This window comes from Musa acuminata, chromosome BXJ2-3 (assembly GCF_036884655.1).
Source record: "Musa acuminata AAA Group cultivar baxijiao chromosome BXJ2-3, Cavendish_Baxijiao_AAA, whole genome shotgun sequence".
Taxonomy (NCBI): domain Eukaryota; kingdom Viridiplantae; phylum Streptophyta; class Magnoliopsida; order Zingiberales; family Musaceae; genus Musa; species Musa acuminata.
This window is the reverse complement of record NC_088340.1, coordinates 39557424-39585241: the sequence shown is the minus strand read 5'-3', so window position 1 is coordinate 39585241 and position 27818 is coordinate 39557424. Positions and strand designations below refer to the sequence as shown.

The following is a 27818-nucleotide window of genomic DNA, read 5'->3' as shown; positions in this document are numbered from 1 at the left end:
TTGATGGAATATTCATTTGCTAAAACAATTTGGTACATACTTGAACTACAACCGAAGGGTTGGACACGCAAGAATCCTTGGAACTTGAAAGTACTAATTATAGACGTCTTGTGGTCGACTCGGAAAGGATAAAACATGATGGTTTTGGAAATAGAAAAACTACTGCTCCTATTATTTTCTCGAGGTAACTGCATATATTATGTATAGAAGCAAGTCCAATAAATATGAGGAAAATAATATAAAGTAAAGTCTTAGAGGGCTAGTAATTAAATCCATATGGTTCCTTTGATCAGCAGATGGGGGAAGGGGGTGTTGATTTCTATTAAAATTAGTCACTAGGGCTAGTAATTAAACAGAGATAAATTGTTTTTATTCTTTGCAACTTTATAGTATTTTCTTGAGGACATTGCTTGCACAATAAGTCAACTTTATAGTATTTTCCTGCGCAAAGGACAGCAAAAAGCAATACCAACATCTCATCGAGTTATCGTCCCAAAAGTTTGCATGCTTTTAAGTACTAAAGTGGCAATATGAATGGTGTACTACAGGCCCAGCCACGGCAGCATACCTTTTAGCCGCAGCTCTCGGCAATGCAGGCGATCACTTGACCACTGATGTCCCATGATATCGTAGCTCGGAAGAGAGATGCCAGCAAATAAGCACAAATAAACCATGAAACACATTTAATAAATTAACATAACTACATCTACCATTAAGAACTACTAGTAAACAGGTTCGGCCGAGTCGTATCATAAAAGCCCAAACCGTAGTGCAGATAGGATCGGCAAAATACGAACCAACAAAATGGTTCTCGTCCGCTCAGTCAACAAGATGCTATGTTTAAGCACAGACTGAATTTTCCAATTATTTCTTTCTTGCACCCACGGTTTTAGACTTCTTGTTCGTCGAAGTTTCTTTGGCCACTTTTTCCAAATCCTGACAAAAGAAATTCAGCAATGTTCTCAGCAAGGTACTTCTATCATTAACATGCAGAACAATCCCAAATATGCTGTGAAGAGGTTAAGAACAATAATTAGCATTTTGCAATGATCGATCAAGTCAGAAACAGAACAATGGATTCGCATGTAACCATTTGCCAGGCCATCTAAGCTGTCCCAATTCTGTGCATTATCTGAACATGTAGATATATCTCATATGTTTATAATGGCTAAATATCTTATCTAAGCTTGTTTGTGGTTTCACTGGTCAGTCAGTTACCTGAAAAAGAAAAACAAGGGTTTGTTCTTTACAAACTCCGCTTTGACAGCAGATACACAATTGGCATCAGTACAGGCCTTCACATTCAATATGCAAATTCACACTACCTATGACTCACGACTTCCTTGATTCTTTTAAAGACAGTTATGGCAAAGTCACATAAGACAAGTAAATGTTCCATCATCTGGATTTCCTGAAGTTTATTTCAAGTACTCACAGCATAACTCATTTACTAAGAGAAACTATTACTCATTCTTTTGACAGCCATGAAGACCAGAAAAAGATGCAAGGAGAGAGGTGGTGGCTATGGCACTTACCTTTCTTTTAGGTGGTGTAGATGCACTTACAACAGGCTTAAAGAACGACTCCAGCCTGAGTAAATGAAAGTGCTCTTGTTGATCACAAGCAAAATAAAACTTCAGTTAACAAAGTAATAGAAAGCATACCGTCCTTGAGAAGATTTATTCTTGGCTGCTTTAATCTTGTCTACTGCCTAGAAAATATACACACACCAAATAGCTAAGTACAGAGAAAACTATTTCGTGGGTAGTTGCAATGATCAAACTGCACAAAATACATGCCTTTGTAACTCGATCATTGTTGAAACCATTCTCAGTCACCAGAAAGTTCACAAGACCCTAGGTATGAGAAACAGAAATGCCTGGTTAGGTTGTCCCAAGATGTCTAATATATGGATCGGAAGCACCTTTATTATTTTCGTTAGTTACCTTCTCATCTGGAGCAGTCCACTTCATCTCTGGTACATCCATAATCACATTAGGTTCTTTGAACAGGTGACGAGCTTCTTGATATGGCCAGTCCTCAGGTATTTGGTACCTGCAATAGAAAGTGCATGCTATGAAGTTGTGTGAAGTCTCAAAGACATAATACAATCAATGGGTCTCCAGAAATGGTGGGCCTCTTGCACCTTCATTAACTAAAAGTCTAAAACAACTAAAGATGTCATAGCTGACATTCATGCATATGCTACATGCAAATATGTAAAGTGATGAGCATGGCCTAGGTGTGCTTAGGACAAATGCAACATAATCGCCTTGAACAAGCTTGAATTGAGACAAAGAACTCACAAGTGGAGATAGCCATCATCTCCAAATCCAAATCTTGCAGATACATAATATACATGATTTGAACAAGCTTGAATTGATATCTATAAATAAGAATATATAATCACATTAAGTGTTGGTGCCAACTGAAGTGTCCAATAACAAGTAACTTTATGCGATACAGGGTGACATGCGATAACATAATAGTTGGGGGATGTCAACAACAGTTCCACAACAAGAAATAACAAGAAAGTGGATTTGCATATATGATTTGCATTTTGGCATAATAATTAATAGGCTAGAAGATTATTCAGGTACACATGGTTTCAAATAAAATTGAAAGCAGGAGAGAATAAAGATAGGTACTATTAGGAAGCATTCAATGAGGGAAGAATATATGGATCTAGTTCAACCAGGACTGATAGATAAGTCACCACTTGGTGTAAGCTAACATATGCTAAAATGGCATTAGTAGCAGTGATTTAAAAAGCGCTAGGCGCCAAAAGGCGCCAAGGTCCAAAAACGCCCGAGGCGCTAGGCGCTCGCCCGAGCGAAGCGAAGCGCTAAAATATAAAAATATATAATATAATTAATAAATATAATTATTTAAAATTTTAAATAAAAATATATTATTTAAAATTTTAAATAATTATATTATTTAATTATAATTATTTAAACAATTATAATTATAATTGTTTAAATTATAAATAATTTAAACAATTATAATTATTTAATTGTAATTATAATTAAATAATTATAATTAAATAATTATTGTTGCTCGCCCAGGCGCTCCCGTGAGCGGCGACAGTGGCAGCGGCGAGCAACGACAGCGGCAGCGGGAAAGGGAGCGGGAGCGGCGAGCAGCGGGAGGCGCGAGCGGCGACAGCGGGAGCGGGAGCAGGAGCGGCGACAGAGGCAGCGTTTGCGAGCAGCGACAGCGGCGAGCAACGGCAGCGGGAGCAGGAGCGGCGACAGAGGCAGCGTTTACGAGCAACGACAGCGACGAGCGGCGACAGGAGTGACGAGCAGCGGGAGGCGCGAGCGACGATAGAGGTAGCGTTTGCGAGCAGCGACAGTGGCGAGCAGCGACAACGGCAGCGAGCAGCGAGATCGGGAGTGGTAGCGGGTTAGGGTTGGGTAAGGGTTATATCGGTTTAGTTGGTTCGATTGAACCAACTAACCAACCGAACCAAGACTGAACCAGACCTAAAATCCTGGTTCCGTCGCCTTGGTTTACCCAGGCGCCCAGCGCCTGGGCTCGGGTGAGCGCCCAGGCGACGCCTGTTTGAACCGCGCCGCCTGCGAGATTAGCGAGGCGCTCGGGCCTCGCCTCGCCTCGCCCGAGCGCCTTTTTTAATCACTAATTAGTAGACACGAAAATGGTGTCCCGTGAGACATCAGGAGCATTTGCAGAAGAATTATGTAATACATGATGAATCCTGACGAGGATGTCAGGAATCTAACGTAGGAGATTATGACATCTCAGTGATGTACTTCTAACATAACAATATTGATCTACACGTCAGGAAATAGTAAGATGGACTAAATATGTTGGTGAACGCCTGCTACACCCAATTATTAAATCAGCCAGTTCCTCAAGTCATAACAAACTTGGCTTATGGCTTAGCCTTGACTAGTACATCCTTTTGCACTGGACTTTAGCAAGTGGCTTCTCTAATGGGCATGCCAAAGCATTTCAAAAAAAGGGAACAAAACCCAGGATCTAAGTCTTCAATATGCTAGCTAATGAATACAACTTTAATACATAGGTTTGAGCCCTGCCAAGTTAAATGGCCAAGAAGCACAAGATAATATAAGGTGGTAGCAAATTTACTGTAGTTATTTCCTTGTTCAGATACTGATGGCATGTTAACTCATTATTGAAGAAAATGAACTTGTTTTTTGCCAACTAATTACCTGTAACATAGTAAACATACATAAAGTTTAGGCAGAAGCTTTAGAATTACCTGGATAATATATAAAGGCCAACAAGATCCAGAAAGAAAAAAGCATATAGCACAAAAGACAACACCTAATAAGCACAGAAATAAGAAACTACAGGAAAAACAGAGTTTCACTCATGATGATGATTTTTTTAAATAGCTTTATTAACTAATTTGTGACAAACACGAGATAAATTATTTTTTTCAAAAAGAAGGAAAATTTGAAATTTGGACTGTTATCTTAGAGTTCACAAGTGTAAACTAAAAGTTAAACCATTATTACAAAATAAAAGCTCCGGCACCAATTGTCCTAATTGTTTGAGTGAGGGCTATCATGTGTACATACATACTAGTTGTAGCCAAAAAATTCTTGGAAGTTGAGGTTTAGATAATAATTGATAACACACACAAAACTCAATCCTACCATCAAACAATCTAATTTCCAAGAATAAGTCAATCCTATACATGGCAGGAATGACCTAAGCTGATGACTATACATCCTGAGCACTCCGAAAGATGGACTAACCACCAAAGAACTGCTCTCACAGCATACAAATTCATCCAAAGCATTAGTTTATATGCATATATTATCCTCTTCAAAAGGAATAAGCAAAAAATTAGATACACATAAACTTATGTTTCATGATTTTTCAAAAAATAAATTTCCACTATCATATATAACCAACTTCGGTGAAGTTCGGTGAAATATGCATGTTTCAGGTATTATAATAATGACAAATATTATAAGAAACCTTTAATGAAGGTTTTGTCTATTAAGACAATATACAAGAAAAGAAATGGTAACAAAGAAACCTTTTCCCATAAAAGTATTACGCCTGGTTCTTGTAAAATGAGACAAGAAAAACCACGATACACTTGTTTTTATTTTTTTAACAGAATAAGAACCCTCAAAGTAGAATGCAACATCAGAGCAATCTGAGATGGAAGACAACAATAGCAAAGTCTGTAGGCAAAACACCTCTAAAAGATATATCATCACAATTGCCACCTATAAGTCAAGTCAAAGCAATCTGCAAACTCATACAGCAAGAATGGCAAAGAACCACCATTTTTGAGAACAAATGATCAAGTTGGCATGTTTCATAGATGTTTGTCTTAAATGCAAGACATTTTTGACACACAAAATTCTGAGAACAAAGGATGAAATCAGCATTTGTTTGGTGGATGTTTGTCTTAAATGCAAGGATGTTTGACACACATAATAGATGCATATGGCTACTCTTTCAACAGCAAACTTGTTCATTCTGAGTATGTTATAAACAATAAAAGAACCAATACAAATATCCATTTTTAAGAAATATGATTGAATAAACTTCATGACGATCAATACCTGTGCTTTATGGTTCTTACAGCTAAGTGTATAAATATCATAAGATCAGGGTATAATCTGGCATCAATCTCAACAGATTAAGATTCAATTTTAATCTTTCTCTACCTTTCTTTGTTTATGTTCTCCAAGATATTCTCTATGCAACCATGCTGCCGAATAAGCTTCAAAGCTGTTTGACCTCCAATACCTGCTTCAAAAGCAATTACTTACAGCTATCTAATCTAGCACAGATCTTCAACACATATAAAGTCAGAAAGAATTGAATGTATCACATGCATAATGATGGAAAATCCATTATGAAACTAAAATTACAAGCATACCAAAAGAAGTAATAATCTGTTCTAGAGCTCATATACACTTTTCTAAATTAAGAATGGGCACCTTACATCAAGATTCTTTGAATATAACTCGAGCATGAATTGAGAAAAGGATGTATTTTTATACTATGTCATACGAGAAAATTTAACAAAAATAAGAAACTTCATCAGATAAGTTTCCAAGTCCCTAACCTTTTCTCGCTTATGCTAGCTTGGGGTTTCTAAATATATAAAGGAGACATTTAGCCAAAATAGACACTAGAGATAAATATTTATGGTTAGACCTAACCAAGGTATCAAGCAAGGTTCGCCATACCGTACCGTACCGGAGTTTCGACCCGGGCTCGGTACGGTATGGTACCGGTGTACCGGGCGGTACACCAGGGCATACCGAGCTGTACACCCTGGTGTACCGATAATTTTATATTATTTTTGTATACTGTAGCAGTGCTACAGTGTAGTACTGTAGTACTGTAGCGGTACCGGGCAGTCCGCGTACCGAGTACCTGTCGGACCGGTACGGACGGTATGCTTCGGTACGGCAGACACTGGTATCAAGAACCGAACCCATAGCAATGTACCAATATACCATGTGTTGGTATGTCGATAAATACCAAATTTCGGAGAATGCCTGGCAAAAGCTCAAAAACCCCAAAAAAGAAAAAGACTATCTCGAGGTTTCCATGAATTGAAACCTGCATTTACTTGGTGCACCACATTAGATTCTTACATCACAAGAGTAAAAGGGCACCAAGGTTGATTAAGAAATCGGAGGGTATTTATTGCTTTGAATCTGGAAATGCTCATGTATGTGCACCTTGTCATTCCTATTTGTGCAAACCCATGTATGTGCACATGCCACACCCATGCACATGCACAAGCAGAAAAATGTGCATAAAAACAAATATATAATCATGTGTGGGCCACCTGGCCATAAGCCTAGTTATTATAGTTATTATAGTTATTAACTTATTATTTCATTGAACTGAATCATGGTGAACGTAGATCACAATACCACAAAGCAAAAACTAATGGGTGATGACAAAATTTTAGGAAGACTAATTATAGCTAAATAAATTTTAGGACAAAATAGCCTTGTTTAAAATAGACATAATGGATGTTAAAACTAGCAGAACATCTAAAACATTCCCATTTGTTTAGTGCTGGTACCACATTCAATGTAAGACCTTGTCATTCTTGTTCCCTCTTGCCAGTGACAATGTCAAATGAGGCATACTTCTTCACTAGTGTGTCCCTGGTGATATTTATGTGGATTCATCTGCAATATTATATCCAGTGGCTAAATTGAATAAGATAGTATAGATAGACTTCCTTAAGCAAGTTCTCTAACTTCACTTATTTAGTAATAGTTTAAGCTCAGAAATAAGATATGAAAAAAGGAACTTTATTACATTTGTCACAATGATACAAAGAGTATATTGGTCCTCGGATAATAATTGCTGCTGGCACTTCCAACACTGAGCCACTAATTGCCCTATACTGCACTGTTATAGTGAGCCATTAGAACTGAAAGTGGGTCAGATGATATCAATCTAAAAACATTTTCATAGCTGGAAAGAGCTGGACATATATATGTATATGCATGTTATGTCCTATATCAATGTGTCCATATTATGAATCAAAACTTGAGAGATGTGATATAAGTCTTATCTATATCTCAATATATGTCTGAATAACCTTAAAAGAGTGACAAGTATTATCTGGAAATTTTTTAGAGATTTACAAGTACAACTATGTCTAAACAAAAAGAGATTGTTCAATACATTCTCTATGTGTTCTATATATTTCCCTTCTTTAGGTTAAATACAACATCATATGCAAGAAAGTATACTCATCATCCTAAGCATAGAAGTCCAACAAATATTATCGAAAAGGAATCAAGAATCATGACCAAGGATATCAGAAACATGGGAAACATAAACTTTAGTTATAAGATGATTTGTCAATCAATCTGCACAAATATTTGCATCCATGTGGCTTGTGTTGTATACACTGTTAACGTGCAATATGTGCAAGATGCATCTTACCTTTTATGCTATCACAGTAGTCACATCCAGAGAGAATGCACAAATCAATGAATTGATCCATGCTGAGTTCTAGCTCTTCAAGAACCTGAAACATAAGCATGAGATCTGTGTACTCGTAGTTCAATTAACCAAAGTCTTGTCATTTAAAATAAACATACCTTTGAAACTTCAAATTCCATAACAGGGATTTTTTTGGAGCTGGGATCCATTAAGTGGCGAAGAAATTTCGGTGCTCCAAAAGTTAAAGAATCCATGTCTTCAGATGCAACAGCATATACCTAGACATAAAGACTAAAAAAGATGAAAATATGTTTAGGATATCACAATAAAATAAAATTTATGGAAGCGCATCAGTTACCTTGTCACTTTTGCAAAGAGTTGCACATTGAGCTTCTGCTTCACAAGGTGCCTTTGGAATAAAAAGTGAGAGCTTAGCTTTTTGAAACAAGGCTTAAAAATCAATTAAGGAAACACATGCAACTATTCAAAAAATGCTCATATGCCAAGCCAAATGGACATTGTCATCGTTAGCAGTGCTTGTTGAGCTTGATTCATCATGCAATAAGGAGAAAAAGATAACTTGATGAATGGACAATGCAAAACAATAAAACCAAGTCTCCCTGATATGCTGTAATACTTCATCCTGTATGTGTATGAATGCATCTGTCAATCATTCAACAAACAGCAACTTAAACCAAGTAACTTTACCTCAATGATAGGCACACCCATAAGTCTTAAGAGACGTTTGCAATCGTCATTATGTTGTCTAGTTACCTGTCAAAAAATGGAAACTTTTAGCAAGCAAAACCAAAAATCATCATGAAATTAGTGCATAAGTACAAGGTATACTCAGAGTTTTGCAGAATTACAGTTCAAATTAACTAAACAGTTGTCAGCACTGACTTCCCTAATAATTGGTGATGACTGCTACTAATAAATACTTCTTCAATGCTGATACTGTCTAAAATTCTGAATTTTCGAACTTGATACATTTTACGCGTGATTTCTTGAATAACAAGTCATACATCCATCTATCCTCTTCTTGCCAAATATATAGGAGTTAAATTTGTTACTTTATCAGACTGCTTATCTTTCTTTAGCTTCTTATGTTGATGAATTCGAAACAGCTCTTGAACATTCCATTTACCTATTTGTGTCTTAATAAAATTTGACATCTTCAATCCCAAATCCCACCTAAACAACTGCACCCAAGAGTCAGCTAAGTTGGGAACAAAAAGTCTAGGTTCACGTCAGATTGCCTACATTATTGGTTGTTCACTTACCTTGCCAGTTGGTCACATCACAAACATTGGTCGTAAAAAAATTATCTTTTAAATTATATGCAGTTTGAAATGGCTTTTATTGACCCAGATCCATATTTTCACTATATGGGCCAATTTACTTAAACATAATAAAGATGTAAAATTAAACTTTTCTACTTTATGAATACTAGGTCAGGAAAAACTTAATGATCGAACATATTGAGTCCTTTATAAATGTAATTGAGGATTGTTGATTCAAATAATTATACATCAATATTTTCTTGTTTGTTTTCTGTACAAACACTATGGAAGAAATGGTTGTTGTAAGAGTGGTACCAATGGTAATTCCTGTACCATCTCTGGTTGTTCTTGTCCACATATAAGTCAATCATAAGTAACATAAGACTGAGGCAGATTAACTGCCAAAGCAGACCATGATGTCACCAATAGGTGGACAGCCTGATCTCATAAACAGCTTACAGAAATGCAGCCAATTTTGATGAAACTTTGGACATCCATCCGAAACGAGCAACAGAAATAGAAAGCAATTATAAAATAGCAACGAGATGCTTGCAGTTCGCTTTTTCAGATGTCAAATGCATTACACTAACCAAAAATTAGCTTATTCACTTTGAATACGAACTACATCATATTCCTAATGGTATTCATTTCCCCGTGTCAATCAGACAAGCATTGCATTGTAATATAGTGTTTAATAGCTGCCCAGATAGTTCTTCCAAAAGCATATTAAAAAATAGGTTGAAATATTTGGATTACATCAGCAAGAAACAACTTAAAGCTTCCTTGTGCTAGTTTACACAAGTAAATATCAATATCATTTAGAACTAAAAAGTTGTCAACAAGACCCTCACGGCATATCATCTGTTGAAAACTAAAAACATGTAAAACTACCTTCACTGTCCTTTTGCTATACTTTTCAATCCCCTCTGTGTCACCAGTCTGCAATGGTAGAAGCCATCACCTAAAAGGGTTAAAAACAGAACAAGAGGGACCAGAAGCAGCATGAGGGGAAAAAGAAACAACCTATAAAGTACATCTCAGGTCGTAAGAAAGCACCATTATGGAGAAGCACTTACCTCTATTGCTGTGTTCAGATCCTTGGTTGCATCTTCCCTCTTTGAGTATCTAAAATCACAACAAACTTAGAGAACATCATTATTCAGCCATGAGAATGTAAATAAAAGAAAAAAGAATATAGCAGATTAGCAAAGACTTGCCTCTTGGCAAGTTCTTGTTTCTTCAATTCTGGTGGCTGACCATCAAATACATATCTGGCACCACATCCACAAAAACAGAAACTTGATGCTTTTAATCAAGAGTTCGAGGAAAACCAAAGAACTGGAATAACTGTATTCAAAATAAGAAAATGAAAGGATAGTGTTTGAGATTAAATGCTGACTTACACTGGCTTTATTCCCGACTCCAATAATCTAATAGTTCGATTGAACATCCCTTGCAAGTGACTTTTTTAGACCAAACAAAACGTCAGAACAAGAAGAAGAAATAAATAAACCCACTGAATAGAAATGTTTATCGAGATTCAAACTTTTCTTGTCACTTATAAAGAAACGGAAAGAAGAATAAAACTAAAGAAATGCTTTGTAACCTTGTGACTTCGCCAGCCTCGTTGGTGAGGGTTTCCATACCCGTTCTTCCCACGACAATCTATAAGAAACAAAATGACTGTAAACCATGAATTCGCGTAAGATTAGGGGAAAAAACAGAGAGCTAAAAATCTCAGGCGCTATCTGCCAAAACCCAAAACCCTAGAACTCATCTAACAAGCAGCTCTATGCTAATGGCAAATCCAAATAAGTTCCGAACGAGAAACACTAGGAATGAGGCCAAGAGATGGGGAACGGACGAGGAATTGGTAGATGCTCATGCTGGCATCAATCGCGATCTTCCGGCCGAAATAGCTCTCAAACTTCTGCTCCTTCATGGCCTTGGGGGCGTTATCCGCGAGGAGTTTCGTCAAACCCTAGCAGGGACAGCAGGCAAAGAAGAGTAGGAGACCGCGGTCGCGGTGAGGATGCCAAGAAACAACTGCAATAGACGGAATGAAACGAAACCCTAACCTTGATTCCCATGGCAATGACAATGTCGAAGGGTACCAGCCCAGAGTGGGAGACCGCGGTCGATCAAAAGGAGAAGGAAAAGGAAAATTAAGCTCCTGGGAGGGCTGCTCTCTCCTTTCCCGCGTCACTGACTCATTTATACTGCGTTTGTGTCCTCATGATCCGCCGCTGCTCCGCATACGCCTACGAGTCGGATTGAGCACGCGACGAACCCTAACTAGTCAATTCGAAGGAATGGGAGTTGAGCCGGAAGCAAAGAACCAGCATACCGCACGTGACATTTTAGTAAATACACAGGCATTTATGTGCACGTGTACATATAAACAGAAGTCAATTCTGAAAATATTAGATGGTAAGCTGATGTTCTTTGTTCTCTTTTGACTCTTTTGTAATCGTGCTTTATGAATTATTATAGTTTTATATTCTGAAAAAAAGAACAAAAGAGAGATAGAAAATGATTACAATGACATAAAAATTTATGTTTGGATATATCAAGTTAATGTTTAGATATTCAACATAGTCAAAGATAATCTTGCTCCAATATAATTTTTTTATGATATAATAAGAGGTGATGACATGATATACTAAATTATAAGAAGTACATGTGTTAGTGTAAACAACCTCATGGTCTCGGGGTCGACGCAACTGCGTTCGTGTCTAAATGATTAGGGATCTTCCTGGGATAATCATCGAGACTGCTGAAGTGGCCGACTGCGATGGTTCGATCGTGAAAAGGTCACCGTTTCCTCCGGGAGGGGGCTCCTCGCTTGAGCGTTTAGTGGGAGGCCTCCGTCTTCGCACCTGCACACAGGTCGGGTTGGGAGAGCTCAATCCGACCCCTCACGATCAAGTCAGTGGATAGTCTTAGGGATTTTTTTTCTTCCCCCCCTTTTTCTCGAAGTGCGAGGGTTTTTATAGTGAAGGTTCCCGTTGCCTGATGTGCCCGCTTGTAGAGAGCAAGATCGTACTCCCGGTAACATCTGACAGCGACGTTCGTGACTTGAAGGACCGAGCCTGAGCAGGATGTTAATGTGCCTCGATCGGCATTCCGGTCTGTTTGACCAGGTGCTGTCAGGTCAATCGAGGCGCGAGGTGTCATCTGGGCAGCTGACGTCAGACCGGGTCTTATCTGGGACAGCTAACAGCTACCGTTAGACCGGGCTTATTATCATTATTACCCTCATCAACATGTTCATTGAGTTCACTGTCCTCCTATATGAAACTAAATTAAGATGATGCTGTATATTTCGAGTCGAATCAATAAGTATTTAGATTGAGTTTAAGCTATATGGACAGACCAAAATAGCTTAATACGTCCATTGGAAACTCACATCTGTCGTGGGAACCAAACGGCATTCCTACCGTCTCTCTCGCTCTCGCCATGGAGACGGCGGGAGGATCGAAATGGAGCTTGATACGTCCCTTCTTGGTGATCCTCCTCGTCCACTCACTCGCCATCTACCTATTCACCCGCGGCTTCCTCCTCACCCGCACCGAGCTTGCCTCCTTCAGCCACTGCTCCGATCTCACCCACTCCCCTTGCTCCTCGATCTCCTCCTCTCATCGCCGCAGCAACTTCACTCCCCCGCCCGACGAATCACCTGATGAACTCCATCAAGATCGCCGCTGCTGGACGAAGCCGGCTGTCGATCGCCTTGTTATCATCGTGCTCGACGCCCTCAGGTAATCCTTCTTCTCCGCCCTACCAAGACTCCTCTCGTCGTTCCATAAGCAGATCGGCTGGCGAAACCCCGATTTCTCGATCCGGTTTCCTGATTTTTTTTTTCGCTTGTAGGTTAAGTTTCTAGGTTTTCGTTTTCGAGTTCTCACACGATGTTTTTTCTTGGACGTCAGATTCGATTTTGTTGCGCCCAGTACGTTCTTTAAAGGTCAGTGTTCTTTCTCCTAATGTCTATCTTGTTATTTCCAATAATCCACGAGTATATCGGGGTAATATATGCGGTTTGCTGCAGATAAAAAGCCATGGATGGACAAATTACGGGTGTTACAGAAGCTGGCCTCGGCGGAAGGATCATCTGCTAGGATCTTTAAGGCCATCGCAGACCCACCAACTACAAGCTTGCAACGATTGAAGGTTAAATTCTGAAAGTTATTCTCGTCATTCTAAGCTATAGTATTTTAAGAAGCACCATGTATTGATTGTATGACTATTTATGCTAATCTGGTTGTGGCTTGCACGGTGTGGTTAACACATATCTATCATGATTCCACATTCATTTCAATTAAGCGTTACAATTATTGTTGTTTGACGAAGAATGTTACACCTAGTGCTTTGCATGTATGTTTTTTTCTGATTAAGTGACACAATGATGAGAAGTATTTTCCAGTACAGTTATCTTCAAGAAAAAGGGGTAATAACCCATGTTCCTAAAAATTGTTATCTTTTTAATAATTAGCTCCGTTAGCTCGAAATAGATTCATTAGCTTGTCATTAACCATAGCATTGTACTTCCGACATAATTAGGAGTTGTAGAATTGCAGTCACATTCCTGTTTTCACATTACTATTACTGTTTTTAAATAGAGCCATTTTCCATTACACTGAGCTTCTCATTGCAAATATGTTTTTTATTTCAGTAAGAAGTTTCCTTTAGAAAAAGTTTAAAGTTTGTTAAATTGTTCCATCCTTTTTAGGTATTGACATCACGAGAGTGGTGGATTGTCTTTCTTTTTGCCCCCAGGTTTAAAGTTTGTTATCCATTTATACTATTGCTGGCATTTTTTTTTTCAAAATTTCTATCTAATATTCTGATGTACACCTGAATGATTGACCATCTGCAGGCTCCTTAAAATGGAAATTCTTAAAGGAGTAAGTTAGAACACATACACAAAGGAGCATCTTTTTCAATTCATTGATTCTGGCTTAGTGAGGTGTAAGATTTTAGTAGGTTATCCAATGGAGAACAAAATATGAGGATCATATGAGGAGAGAACAACTCCAATCAAATTTGAAGAAAATATGAAATGGAGAGAAATACAGAATTACATTGCTCTAGATGTTTAACTTGTTACAGCTGATACTGAGCTCTGGAGAAGGCTTGATGTTTGTGGTTATACTAATTAACAGCAATCTTTTGTTATCAAGGATGTCGAGTGAGGTGCTTATTTCATAAATATTACAAGAGCATGTTCTTCCTGTTCAAGCTATATCTGACACAACCATATACTTTGTCGCTGGTGTTTCTTTTTCTTATGTTTATAGATAATTTTTGAAATATACTTTATCTGGCATCACAACAATTAATTTCTAAGAAATGTTATAAATCTATTATTTAGTCATAATTCCTCTTCTCCATGGCTCTTTTTTTTTTTTGCGGCTTGTCTTCCTGCTACCTTGTTTAAGTTTTGAATTTCTGTTGGGACATCTTCAGGGACTAACTACTGGAGGACTCCCAACATTCATCGATGTTGGTAACAGTTTTGGAGCTCCAGCGATTGTGGAAGATAATCTGATACATCAGGTTTGTTTGTCTAGTATTACATTCACGTTGTTCATGCATTGTAAAAAACAAAGTATTTATCGATTGTGGAAGATAATCTGATACATCAGGTTTGTTTGTCTAGTATTACATTCACGTTGTTCATTTATTGTAAAAAGCAAAGCAAGTATTTAAACAAGAAACTTCTCATTATTTGTCTTCTTGGCCTAATATTGTCCAATAGGCTATTATTATGCATTTCAATTTTTGAATTTGTTACTTCTTCATATGTCAAAACAGTTGGTGAGAAATGGAAAGAGAGTGCTGATGATGGGTGATGATACCTGGTTGCAGCTGTTTCCTGATCACTTTAATACATCATATCCTTACCCTTCCTTTAATGTTAAAGATCTTGATACGGTAAGTTCACTTAAATCTATGTTCTCAATCCACCAGAAAATGGTGCCTTATTCTTAACAAAGGACATGATATATACACATATTTTCTACTGATATGAATCAGTCTCTATCTGGCAGGTAGATAATGGTGTGATCGAACACTTGCTTCCATCATTGTACAAAGAAGACTGGGATGTTCTTATTGCACATTTCCTTGGTGTGGTAAGTCGAAATAATTGTGTTATGATAAGTTCCCCTCCAAACTTTAAAATTAAATTACCTGCGTGTAGGTTATATCGATGGATGAACATGCAAAATTTGCTAAACTTTTATACTTGTATATGACTATTTGTATCTTTTTGTCCTTTCATCATAACTTGGTTTTCTGCTTGTTTGGTAAATAATATTTCGTATAATCACATTGTTAATCTTTTCAACAGAAGGCTTAGCCAGATCTTTAATTCTGTTTCTGTTGCTTCTTGGTAGATGTTGCCATGTAATTGATTTTTACAACATCACAAAATTCATGATGAGAGAGAATTTGTTGTTCAAATGCATAGATTTCATGATAAGAGAGGATTCTACATCACTAAAGTTAAATCTCGAATGAGTACTTTGTGATTTATTACAAGTAAAATCAGAGGAACCTAATATTCTCACCTCCCGTTTGACTGCAGATGCTACTGTGTGACTGATTCAACTGTCAATAAGTTTAGAAGGTCTGGTAGGGTCACTCGTATATTTTCTTTCTTATAAAAGATTCATCTTTCATTGTTCAAGTCTTCCATATTCTGATCTCACCTTCATTTAGTTACTAATGCAGTTCCAGTAAGTTAGCCTGGTAATTACTGGTATTTCAGATGATAGGGAAAAGAGGTAAAGAAAATAGAGTAGACATACAACAGGTGGACAGAAAGGACTTTTACATTGACCTGAAGGCATAAGAAGGCTTGTTTATTATACAAAGGATTTATGTGGGCTGATCTCTTTTCCAGCGACATGAATTATTCTTCGGAGCAGATATTATTCTTATTTCACCTAGTCTAGAACTCTCTAGATGTGAATAAAAGGAATTCAGGTGCCCGCAAGACAAAATCTAAGAGAAATACTACTAACTAGAATCCTATGTTTACTTGTAAGAGACCAAATTGCAACACTTATGATATTCAGTAAAAAGGAGAAGAAAATTCAACGATAGAGAAACAGGACTGAGCGACTTGTGTCTCAGGACCTTGCGTTGGTTCCTGAATTCAGTTTGACCTAATCTTATCTGGAACTTATTTGGCACCGATTGATGTGCTTCTATTTTGCTTATATTGACCCCGACAATTTCTGCAGTTTGTTACTTGTTTGGTCTCTGATACAATGCAATGAGACAACTAGCTCTGGTACCCCTTAGGGCACTGAAAAAATACTTGCAACAGATGTGCTTGCTCTTTGAAATTAAGATGCTTGACATCCGATTAATCATCAATGCAATCCATGCATGAGCGTCACAACCTCCTTGCTTTCTCCTAAATTAGGGTAGTCAATTCATTGCATCACATCAGATTTGTGATTATGTAGGACAACTGGGACAAATGTTCTTTGTGTGAGCAGATCTGATTCACAACTCATAATAGTTTCCAACGAAGATTTTGAATTTCTTCAGGAAATCATTTTGATCTGCAACCAAGGAAAGTGGGAACTAATTATCTGAATTTTGTAGAATCCTTCATGTAGCCTTTCTTATGAGAACCCCCATTTCATACTTAGGTTCTTGAGTGAACCATGTAACCCTGAAATGATTTTGCTTAGTTGTCCCAATTAATACATTCAAATAGTTGAGATGTATATGACCAAAAACAACTAAGATGCCACATGTGCTGTGACAGCTTTAATGAAGTGGTATAATATAGAGAAAGTAGGGCAGTGAGATACTAGAAGAAAATAGATATAAAAGAAGAGAAGGAATATGTATGGGCTGTCAGGGCTTAAGGAACTTGCCTTAAGAGGAAACTCATGCATGATAATTTTTCTCTTGCTTTCAGGGCCTCATTGAAATCATCTTTTACCTTTCTTGGACTTTTTAGATACAAACAGAATGCTTCCATCCTGTCATATCTCATAACCTTGGAATCTTCTCTGAATTTATTATCAATCATGCTTCTGTACAAACTGCAAAAATGATCCACAAGTTAATTCACATAAGAGCAAATGAAAGTTATGAAGAAAATTTTGGGGTTTGAAATGTAGATGATATTTATCATGATCCAACTCAAAATTTGAAAACATGAATTGAATTTAGTGTCCTAGTTTCTAGGTTATATTGGTTTTTCCATTTAAGTGGCATTTTGCTTGCATAATTTTTTGCAACATATATGATACTTAGATGATGATCAATTTCTTATTATCAATAGACAAAATAAGATGTGTTCTGAATCTTATCTTTTCTTTTTAAGGTAAGTCCTGTAGTGCTATTTGAGTAAGATAGTTAAGTATTCAGAGGAAAGAGAGGGGACAAAAGGGGCAAAAGGGAGAAAAAACTAAAATTGTTATAGATGGAGCATTAGTCTCACTCCAGACTAGAGGTCTTGATACCCATTCATCTTCATGATGGGTATGTTGATTTTTCATTCCAAATAACTCCAGATTTAATTTCTGAGGATGACATCAAGGTTGGAGTTTTCTGGTAATTCAAAGAATTCTTGCCTTCCACAACATTCAGCAGGTGAATGTGAACATGCCATCTCAGGAATACCTCCACCTCCCATTTATCCTATGCTTCTTCCATACTTGTTAACACTTTTTGACCCTCAGAAGATGTTCACAGCCACTGCAAGTAACATCCTTTTGCCAATTCTGTTTTGCAAAACTGCAGTTTAGGTTGTGATGTTTCATTACATAATGCCAGCCACGTTAATCATAACAAACCTTTGTTATGAGGCATTTCAATCTGTTTAAAGCTGGGTATTCTATAGATTCTGTTACTACTTACTACCAAAGTTTAGAAACTGAAGAAGGGTAAAGAACTGCACCCTCTGTTGACCCATTTTGATATAATAAAAATGTCATCAATTTTGAGAGAAATACCTCTTCTTGACTTAGAGCCTTTTTATGGATTCAAAGTAGTTATTGCATCCATAAGTAAAACACATGTTTCTTTTTGCAAAAGATTTTTCACTTTATTAAATGTGGTGATGCTAATCTTTTAGGATCATGCGGGGCATATATTTGGTGTTGATTCTGCACAGATGATACAGAAGTTGGAACAATATAACAGTATTCTTGAGGTATTTTTGCTGAAACCACTTGCTCAAAATTTTCTGTTTCCTGCTAGCCTTTATTGTTAACTACAATGACCATTGTGACATAACTCATGCTTTCATCTAGTAACAACTAACACTACTCTTCAGGAAGTTGTTGACGTGCTGAAGAGCGAATCTGGAGCAGGTGGCCTTCATGAGAACACTTTTCTCATTGTAATGGGTGATCATGGCCAAACCACAAACGGTGATCATGGTGGTGGCACAGCAGAAGAGGTTCAGTGTATTTCTTATACCATTTTAAAGTTTCGTGAGCAACTTTATGCTTGTTCTCCATACACTTCTTTTTATTTTAATTTGGAGTTTCTTGCTCACCTATCTATTCGTTTTGAGCATGTACTCTGCAGGTTGAAACATCACTCTTTGCTATGAGTTTACAGAGTCCTCCAGCTTCTGTTTCATCTGTTCTTGATTCAAGTTTTTGCCATCCTGATTTGGTATGTTTATGTCTCAGTGAAACTAATTCATTTATTGGAATCAATTTTGTAACTGGTGGCGGTTTCATATCCTTATTCTACATTATACCACAATTATTGTTTTATGTGATGTGCAATCTTTGATGCAGCACTCTTCCCCTTCTAGTTAAAGCTAGTTTAGAACAACTAATATCATCACACTTTGCACATTCATTTTAGTAAATCTGTTTCATTTTTTCTAAAAGCAAAATTGCTCTAATTATGCAATAAATATGGTAACATGTCTTTTGTTATCTGCTTTCCTAGATGCCTTGTACGCTTTTCCAATTGTCATCAACTCTTTCCCTTCTCAAGATTATTACCATATTAAATTAGAGGTAAGATATGATCACCTTTAGGATGGGAAAGAAATTAATTGATGGATGTCAATGGAGATGATATTAAAAGATAATTTAGGAGTTGTGAGGAGGTATATGGGTCAGGAAGAAATAAGGCTTTGCTTTTCACATGTTTCTAGTTTGAAAATGTTGATATTGAAGGCAAAATCTATTATTATATACCCTATGCTGGAGTATCTTACAATTTATTACTAGTTAAAGGCAAATGCAACGGACAATTTACACTATATGACAAAAGTTAGTACATAATAGTTAGGAACTTAGGATAAATTAATAAAGCATTGATGGCCCAAATGAAAGTTGATCAGGGTAAGATGCTGATGACTAGGTTTGCATAGCATCAGTAGCTGGTATTAAGTAAAGCTGAGCCATTGACCAGGATGAAACTGAGCTCTATAATGCCAAATAGTAGGATTAAAAGATGACAATAGTAGGGTTTAAAGTTTAAACTAACATGAACTAGTGGAGACAACAATTTGTGGAGCAAGATTGCATACTACATTACTTCAAATTTTGGTGAAACTGAGGATTCTCTCAGTCGAAAAGTAAAACCTAAGTTTTGTTATATGTATTTTGATTCATCAGTCAGAGTTATGTGGTGCCTTGTTGCATACATTGAAAATATTAAGATGTCTGTGCTGTTAGTTTTCAATAGAATGATATTTTGTTGCTTTGTTTTTAAATTTTTTTATTTCTCAAATTATCAGGATGGTAGAAAGCTATGCGTTGGCATCTTCGAACAGGTTAGGTCCATCCTCATGTTCCCTAATATTGCGAATATAGCAGTTCCTTCAATTCCTTCAACTGTTTTTTTCTTTTCTCACATTTCTTTTTATACATGCAGCTCGACTTTGCAGTAACTATTTCAGCACTCCTTGGTATTCCATTTCCTTTTGGCAGGTACATTTCAGAACCCTTGAAAGCCAGTGTTTGATTCCAGCACATTCAACCTCATTAGCTCATGATTATGCTATACTTAAACCCATGATTTACTGTTTACATATTCTGTTTTGGTAGTTGTAGCCCTTGAACCAAAGGAAGCGACATTGCATCTCGCTGCTCAACTTGTCAGCGTTGCTGATTTGATGTTCCACAAAAAAAGGGATACTTTAAGATATTAAATATTTAGTTTCTAGGTTTTTTTTTTGTTTTTTCATTAGAGGTATAACCATGTCAGTTTACAATGTTTGTCTGTGTGCTGTTTTCGATGCCATAAGTGTGTGTCTATAGGTTTACATGTATTCGCGCGCGCGCGCGCGTGTGTGTGTGTGTAATATTCATATGTTTAAACTTAGGTGCTTTCTGTTACATAATTTCCGTGTTACCTACTATACATGGTGGCTTACAAGAATGAATTTTTCTCTCTGTAGCATTGGGCGTGTTGATCCTGAAATATATGCATTGAGTGCTCATACATGGGAAGGTCGAGGAACAGGTACAAACGATTGTCAACCATCATCAGATTTGGCAGCATGGAAGCAAAACTATGCTAATGCTCTCTGCATAAACTCATGGCAGGTACTACTTGAAATTGTGTAATAAAATTGTGCTACTACTACAGTGTAGTTAATTTACTTTTGTTAAACTATTTGTAGCTAAGAGTCTGCCCTGATTATGCCAAAGAGGTAAAAAACTATAATATTAGTGTTATACTCGGAATTCTACCTAAGGTTATTTTGCGGATTTCTTAATCAAATTTAGGTTAGCGTTAATTAGGGACATTTTGGCAATTTAACTTGGACATTGGTATCCCTCCTAATTATGTTAGGAATGGACTTTGATTAAAGGAGGGAGGTGGAGGATTGACCAAATCCTAAATTAATTAGGAGTACAAATAACAACAACAATAATAACAAAGTCATAAGTTCCAACTATTTGGGGTCGACTACAAGGATTTGAATACCATATTGTACCGTTCAGAACGGGCGGTACATACCGGTCTACTAGCAGATCGGAATGCGGACCGCCCGCTACCGGGTGGTATCAAGTATTTAGCCCTATATCGAGCGATACGAGGCTGTACTTAGCGGTAACGGTCGAAATCGATCGTTATCGAATAGTAGCAATGTTCTGATCATTGGAGGCCTCCTCATGGGTTTTTAAACCCTTTCCTTCCCCCTATTTCAATCCATTTTACTCTTACACTCTCTTAAATTCTCTCAAACTCATTTTTTTTCATATTCTTTCTCTTATTCTTATATTTTCACTTTCCTAAACTCAACAAAGCAACAAATTATGGATTGAATTAAATTTAGGAGGCTAATTTGGGAGGATTAATAGGAAATTATTTTTAATCAAGAGGTTCTACAACCATCGTATTCACAGTCATTGTATTATGGAGAATCTTATGGCCAACAACAGTATAGTGATAGTTGATCATATTTCTACGAGCAACAGTATGATACGAAGTAGCAGATCAATAGCGAAAGTAAAAGTTGTGACATTCACCAATTCGTACCTCAGGAGCCGCCTCGGACACATGTGATTTACGTTGATCAACCTAAAATCATCACCACATTGATGCACCAATGACATACGGTGTATCAATACACTATATATGAGATTAATTTCAGGATTGTGTCCAACAAACATATCATATTGATATATAAATACATAGGATCGAGGACCTCGATCCACCTCCCATAGAGGTTCGTCGTTCGTTTTGGTGGTAGAATTAGGTATATCTACACATATAATTATTTAATTCATTTGAATTTTAATGTTTAAATTATATATAAAATAATCCAACAATTCAAATAATTTTTCTATAGATAATTCAATATTAACGGAAGGATGATCCGGAATGGATCGAAATTTGCAAACCTTGCACAAGGCTACTCCTCAAAGTTCGAAAAAGATTTGTGACACTATTCTTAACTTAATTTACATTAGTTTTGTTAAAACTATACTAAATGTATATTTGTTTCTAACTTAAAAACCCTATCCTAACTTTTTTTTCCCATTTTTCAAGTATTTTCGGAGGGTTTTATGCCTATTTTATACGTATCGCTTGGTATGTCATTTCGTATCGTACCGAGCAAAGCTCTATACATCGGTACAATACGAGATTAAAAACCTTGGTCAGCTACATGGATCTTCTGTCACCATTGAAATATGTAAAAAGCCATAAGTTTAGTTAAGTTCAGAGTACTTAAATATTTATTTATAGTTTCCATTAAAGTCCTTTTAGGTCTTTCTCTATATCCAAATTAAATTACCAAAATGTCCTTACTTAACTTTAACCTAAATTTGATTAGGAAATCCCCAATATAACTTAAGTAGAAATCCAGGTATAACAATTAGCAGTATTAACACTTCTGTTAAGTTCTGCTTCAAGGCAGTTCCTCCAGTACTTTATTGTTGGAAAAACCGAATAAGCCACGAGGTTAGCATCACATAATAGAAAGCTTTTTCTGTTACTTTTCATTTTGGTTCTTGTTTCTATTCTTGTGGCTGAGTGTGATACTCTTTCTGGTTGTGTCAAGCCACGACATTAGTAACAACAAACATTCAGAAGTAAATTTAGCATGCCCATGATATGCATGTGTCATTTCATGTCAAGAAATTGGCATGAGATGACATAATTCAACTCTATATATCTGAGATAATTAGATTGGGCAATCGGTTTTATGTCCATTAATGAATGAATTCAATGTTATTTTTTCTGTAGCCTTTTACCTTGCGTTCTCATGCTTTCTCATGTTCATTTGGACAAAGGAGTTTTGTTTACCAAATTATGGAACTAACAGATAAGAATCTGTATCTAGTTGTAGGAGACATTTGAATCTGGACTAGTCTAACATCAATTTTGTTATTTGCCTATCCCAATTGTAATCTTCAGTTGGGAAGGTTTCCTCCAATTCTCTTGCCATGCTTCTCTTAATTCAGTTCCTTTTTGGTCTGTTGTTTACTTTACAGGTGAAGAGATATATTGATCTTTATTCTGCCACATCAGTTATTGGGTTGCCTACTGAGGATCTAAACCATGTATCAGAGTTGTACAGTCAAGCTCAGACTAACTGGTCAGATACTGTGAGCAGCGGTTACTTACCTATGGGTACCCCTCACAGGATTCAGGATAGCGAAGAGTCACCTTTTCAACAGAAAATTGATGCATATTCTGACTTCTTAGAGAGTGTTGCCAAGCTTGCTCGATCAGCTTGGACAGAGTTTGATGGAACTTTGATGGGTGTTGGACTCAGTTGTATGCTTGTTTCTCTTGCCATTCACCTATTGGCGATCAGAAGGCTAAATATTCTCTGTAAGCCTTATCAAAATGCCCTGAACATTCTTGGTAATTATTTCAGTCTGGTTTCTCCTCTTCTCTTGGTGGCAATACGGGCAGCCAGTTTTCTGTCAAATAGTTACATATGTAAGCTCAAAACTACTATGCACACTGTATTGTCCATATCTTTTACTATTCTAATTGCCTTCAACTATTATGAATGTCATTCAGTGGCAGAAGGAAGCGTTGCAAATTTTCTTTTAGCTACTGCTGGTATTATCAGATTACAGCGTTCGATCAGGGAATGGAAGCTTCCGACAGATGTTAGTATTAGTTCCATGCAGATAGATGTTTCTGATTTTCATATTTTTTATTTTTGTGATATTTGGTTTTTGCAGGAACTTTTCTTTCTTATTTTAAGTACCATTATTAGATTTGGAATAGAAATTGGGATGTCAAAGGAAAGCTCTGCTTCGACATTTTTGTTTACCTTTTCTAAAAATATTTTTGGTATCAATGAAGGAGATCCTCTTTTGACAGTTTTGACAGACATATTTCCAATAATTTTGCTATTCGTTTTGGCAATCATGTTTTACAAGTTCATTTCTGGCATATGTTGTTGGCCACACTTTAGATATATTCTCTATTTTGGAACCGTATGTAGCTATCTGCTCATAGCATTACATTGGGCCTCCGAGAGCAATTTGATGCCTATTTCTTTGTTTGTTCAATATACTGGAAGGAACTTTGCACCTCAAGTGGTTTATGCTATTGGCTTTGGACTTCTGGTATTGTCAGTGCTTTCTCGGTTTCTGGACAGTAGTAGGGTAAAGCCAACAGCAAGGATGACAGTTTTATCTCTGGCCTTAGTTTCTTCATGGAGCCCAACTATCTTGATTCTACTGGGAAGACAAGGTCCCTTTGCTGTTTTGATTTTCATAAGTGGAGGTATTCTTTATCTCAAGTTTTAGTCCAGTTGTTTTGTCTACGTGTAATGATTATAAATCTTAAAATAACAGTCTACTAGTTTGTAGATTTTTATATTACATGCTTGGAAGTTGTTTTGTCAATGATTTTTCTGCTATGTTTTCCTGGAATTCATAAGTGTAATACCGTATCATTTGAATAATCTTTATATGACAGCCTGGTTTATAGTAAAGTCATGGAGGGAAGGATGGATAGAATCCACAAGAAGAGATTTGGGAGCCTTCGTCATTGATCCTATACCTGTGATTCAATGGAGCTTTCTAGCTGTTTGTTTATTCTTTTACACTGGTCACTGGTAAGTCACATGGATTTTATAAATTTTTTTAATATTAACACCTGTAGAATATTTTTTTACATTTAGCTTAGGCTAGAATAAGTTATCAGGGGACTGCATCAAGTTAACCTGTACCCCATAGCTAATTTCATGCATTGGTTAAGATTTTCACCTAAAATTTTTGCTCCCTGTATATTCACCCTGCACAGAAGATACACTAGCTTAGCATGATTGTGCACATATCTGTACCCACAATTGTTGGAATAATACATATGACCCCCATATCTTTAGCATGGTACCTCAGTTTGTTCTGCATATGGAAGCCAGTTTCGTTCCTGGTGTTCAATTTATTATGTTATTAGTGACCATAATTCACATATTTGAAAGCAGATGGAATTATTTCCCTGGAGGATGCTATACTTTTTCTCAAATTTTTGTGTAATTTTCTTTTTAATGCATACTGTGGAATGATCCTTCTATGACTGCATTTAGAGATATGATGAAAGAAGACAATAGTTTTGTAGAGGTGCATCATTTAAATGCCTGAAATGCTATTATCTGGTAAGATGAAGTTAGTTGTACATTTCTTGTGTACTTTTCCAATATTTTGACTAAAATACTTTTCCAGTATTCGGTGAATATGGACTTCCTCAGTAGCATGTGATGTGAAAATCATGTATATTGATCTTGAAACAATGGCCAATATGATGTGATGAGTTTAGTTGTTATTTTGTTACAAATGTGATAGGTAGACATGCATGGTTTATCACATGTCCGGACAGATTTCACATTTTTCATATCCTGACATATACGTGGAATTTCTAGTCTTTATGTTTGCCCTTTTCACACGTAACCTTTGTGTATAATTATGCAGGTGTACCTTTGATGGTCTGCGTTATGGTGCAGCATTTGTTGGGTAAGTCGAGACGTTCTATATTTCTTACTGATTAAACTGCAGATTTTCTATGATGCATGTTTATGGTTACTCATAGGTCACTACCTTTATAAGTCTTTTAGGTCCTTTCTTCACCAATGCCTTTGCTTTTGTTTGGAGGCTTAAAATCTTCATTTACAAAAGTGATACATTTATTACCTTATTGTTTTGCAGGTTTGATCATTTCAATATCATCCGTCAAGGTCTTCTACTTGCAATAGATACTTTTGGTGTGTCTCACATTCTTCCTATTCTTAGTATTCCATTTATTATCACAATCCAGTTGCAGAATAGTAAGGAAAACTCTGCTGAGGGTAATACTTTTCTCTACCTGACACAGGTAATTTGATTCATTTTTTACAGACCATATATCACATTTTGCAACTTCTCAAAAATTACTTTTCCCTCTCTTGTTCTTTTTTATCGATAATTGCCATGGTGTAGATCAGTGAACATTCTCCCTGTTCACTTCTCTGTCCTGAATTTTCAGTTTATCCCTAATCATTTGTACCATTCTTGTGAACGTTCAGGTCTTCTTGATTTATGGGCTTATAACAGCTACAACAACTACATTGACAATCATATGCGTCACAATTCAAAGAAGACATCTAATGGTCTGTTTCTAAGGAGATCTTATTTTTCAATTCACCATATTTCCTCATAATATTAGCTTTTACTACTTTAAACCAATCAATGATGATAAAGCAATAATAATTAATCAACCTTTTTATATTCTGAAAGAATTTCTTTGATGTTCCCTAAATAAAAAGTTGTTTCAGAAAACTTGTAAAAATCATTTTTTTATCTGGTGATTAGGTACTATATGGGCATGTTTAAATCCATAATAAAGTAAATCTTTAAACCTTTTTCAATTTTCTTGCAGGTTTGGGGATTATTTGCACCAAAATATGTTTTTGATGCCATAGGCCTTCTTGTGACAGATGCATTAATTTTTATGGCTTCTCTGTACTATTACTGACATGGCAGTGATGTGTTCTGTAATGGCATGAAGACTCAGGCTCAGCATTTTCCTCCAAATTTTTTTCTTGGAGAACTAGATTCATTACTAATTTAACCATTTTTATTCAGTAGATAATTAGATGAATTTTGTCATGGTCCGGTCTTCATTGGCTGCTCTGAGGCATATTGCCTAATGGTAACAACTTCTTCACTCTATGGTTATTGCTAACATCTCTTGGAACTTCAAGTTTATATAAAACTATGATATTTTTAATGATACAGGTTTCTTATACAAAGGACATAAATCAATGGATTATTGTTTGATAAAAGGGAAAAAAGTGGCATGCATCTTGGAAATCTCATATTGCTTCAGATCTTTCCTTGGAGCTTGTCAAATTGTTTAGGTCGTGTTTTTCATGTTATGATAAATGGCTATTGATGATTTAGTTGATTTCTTCTTTTACCAAGGGATGTCAATGCGGCTAACTTCAGTTGTCGAACATTGAAGACAATTTTGGTGCCCATTTAGTCACTAGAGCAACCTGGCAGGATAATGAGATCCAGGATATAGCTATTTTATTCCTGATAATTTTATACACTTTATTTGTGAGAACTGATTTATCATTTTGAAAGATGAGCAGATTAGTGTGTGTGACCATCATTTGGCATCTAGTGTACCTGTGACGCTCTAGATAATCCATCATTTCAGCCTCTGGTAGCTGATCTCATATCAGCTTCGCTAGATAAGAGTTTAATGCACGTGAATACGATCTGTTATTATGTTAATGAAGATATGAGAAGCTAAGGTATGAAAACCTTGACCGTGGATGCTCTGTGGTCACTGAGCTTTACTTTTACCTTTTGATGCTTTCTATTCTTGCTTGCTTCCTGTGGTTATGCTCTTATATGGAAGACTTATTTGATTATCTGATGCCTATTCTCTGTATTGAGTCTAAAAGCAGCGGAATGCTTTGGTTTAGAGAGGAGATATGCAAATTATTCTCCATCTTCTACTAGGTGGACAAATTCATTTACAATTTTGTTTCAAGAACTCACTGGTGCATATGTAACGTCACATCAATTGCACAAATGGTTTCAGTTAATCATAGATGTGCAACAACTAATATTTTGTAGAGGCTCTGCTCCATTTTGTATCGTCACTAGGAAACCATTAATTATG

General features: G+C 36.5%; 2 protein-coding genes across 4 annotated transcripts; one reads left to right on the top strand and one right to left on the bottom strand.

Moving 5' to 3' along the window:
* Nucleotides 1–656: 656 nt before the first annotated feature.
* On the bottom strand, nt 657–11539 carry LOC135585608 (flap endonuclease 1-A-like). 2 transcript variants are annotated; one of them, XM_065100769.1, is made up of 18 exons: nt 11303–11539; nt 11089–11205; nt 10831–10889; nt 10628–10687; nt 10442–10495; nt 10301–10349; nt 10116–10163; nt 8650–8715; nt 8300–8350; nt 8100–8219; nt 7942–8026; nt 7306–7398; nt 5682–5763; nt 1947–2055; nt 1796–1856; nt 1665–1707; nt 1536–1590; nt 657–936 (listed from the first exon to the last, which is right to left on the bottom strand). In XM_065100769.1, exons 1-18 carry the CDS (start codon nt 11312–11314, stop codon nt 865–867), a joined length of 1236 nt encoding a protein of 411 aa, XP_064956841.1. In that variant the 5' UTR covers nt 11315–11539; the 3' UTR covers nt 657–864. The 2 variants fall into 2 exon arrangements, with proteins under 2 accessions (XP_064956841.1, XP_064956842.1); XM_065100770.1 differs by lacking the exon at nt 7306–7398 and having other exon boundaries at nt 11303–11536.
* Nucleotides 11540–12604: 1065 nt separating this feature from the next.
* Nucleotides 12605–27366, top strand: LOC103978910 (uncharacterized). Of its 2 annotated transcripts, none has more exons than XM_009394867.3 (21): nt 12605–12985; nt 13157–13191; nt 13276–13397; nt 14694–14783; nt 15042–15161; nt 15278–15361; nt 18334–18411; nt 18535–18660; nt 18792–18881; nt 19966–20001; nt 20103–20158; nt 20629–20776; nt 23177–23630; nt 23715–23806; nt 23882–24431; nt 24627–24765; nt 25619–25660; nt 25853–26018; nt 26209–26292; nt 26562–26834; nt 26921–27366. In XM_009394867.3, exons 1-20 carry the CDS (start codon nt 12684–12686, stop codon nt 26655–26657), a joined length of 2910 nt encoding a protein of 969 aa, XP_009393142.2. In that variant the 5' UTR covers nt 12605–12683; the 3' UTR covers nt 26658–26834; nt 26921–27366. The 2 variants fall into 2 exon arrangements, with proteins under 2 accessions (XP_009393142.2, XP_064956839.1); XM_065100767.1 differs by having other exon boundaries at nt 12848–12985; nt 13098–13191.
* The last annotated feature ends 452 nt before the right edge of the window (nt 27367–27818 follow it).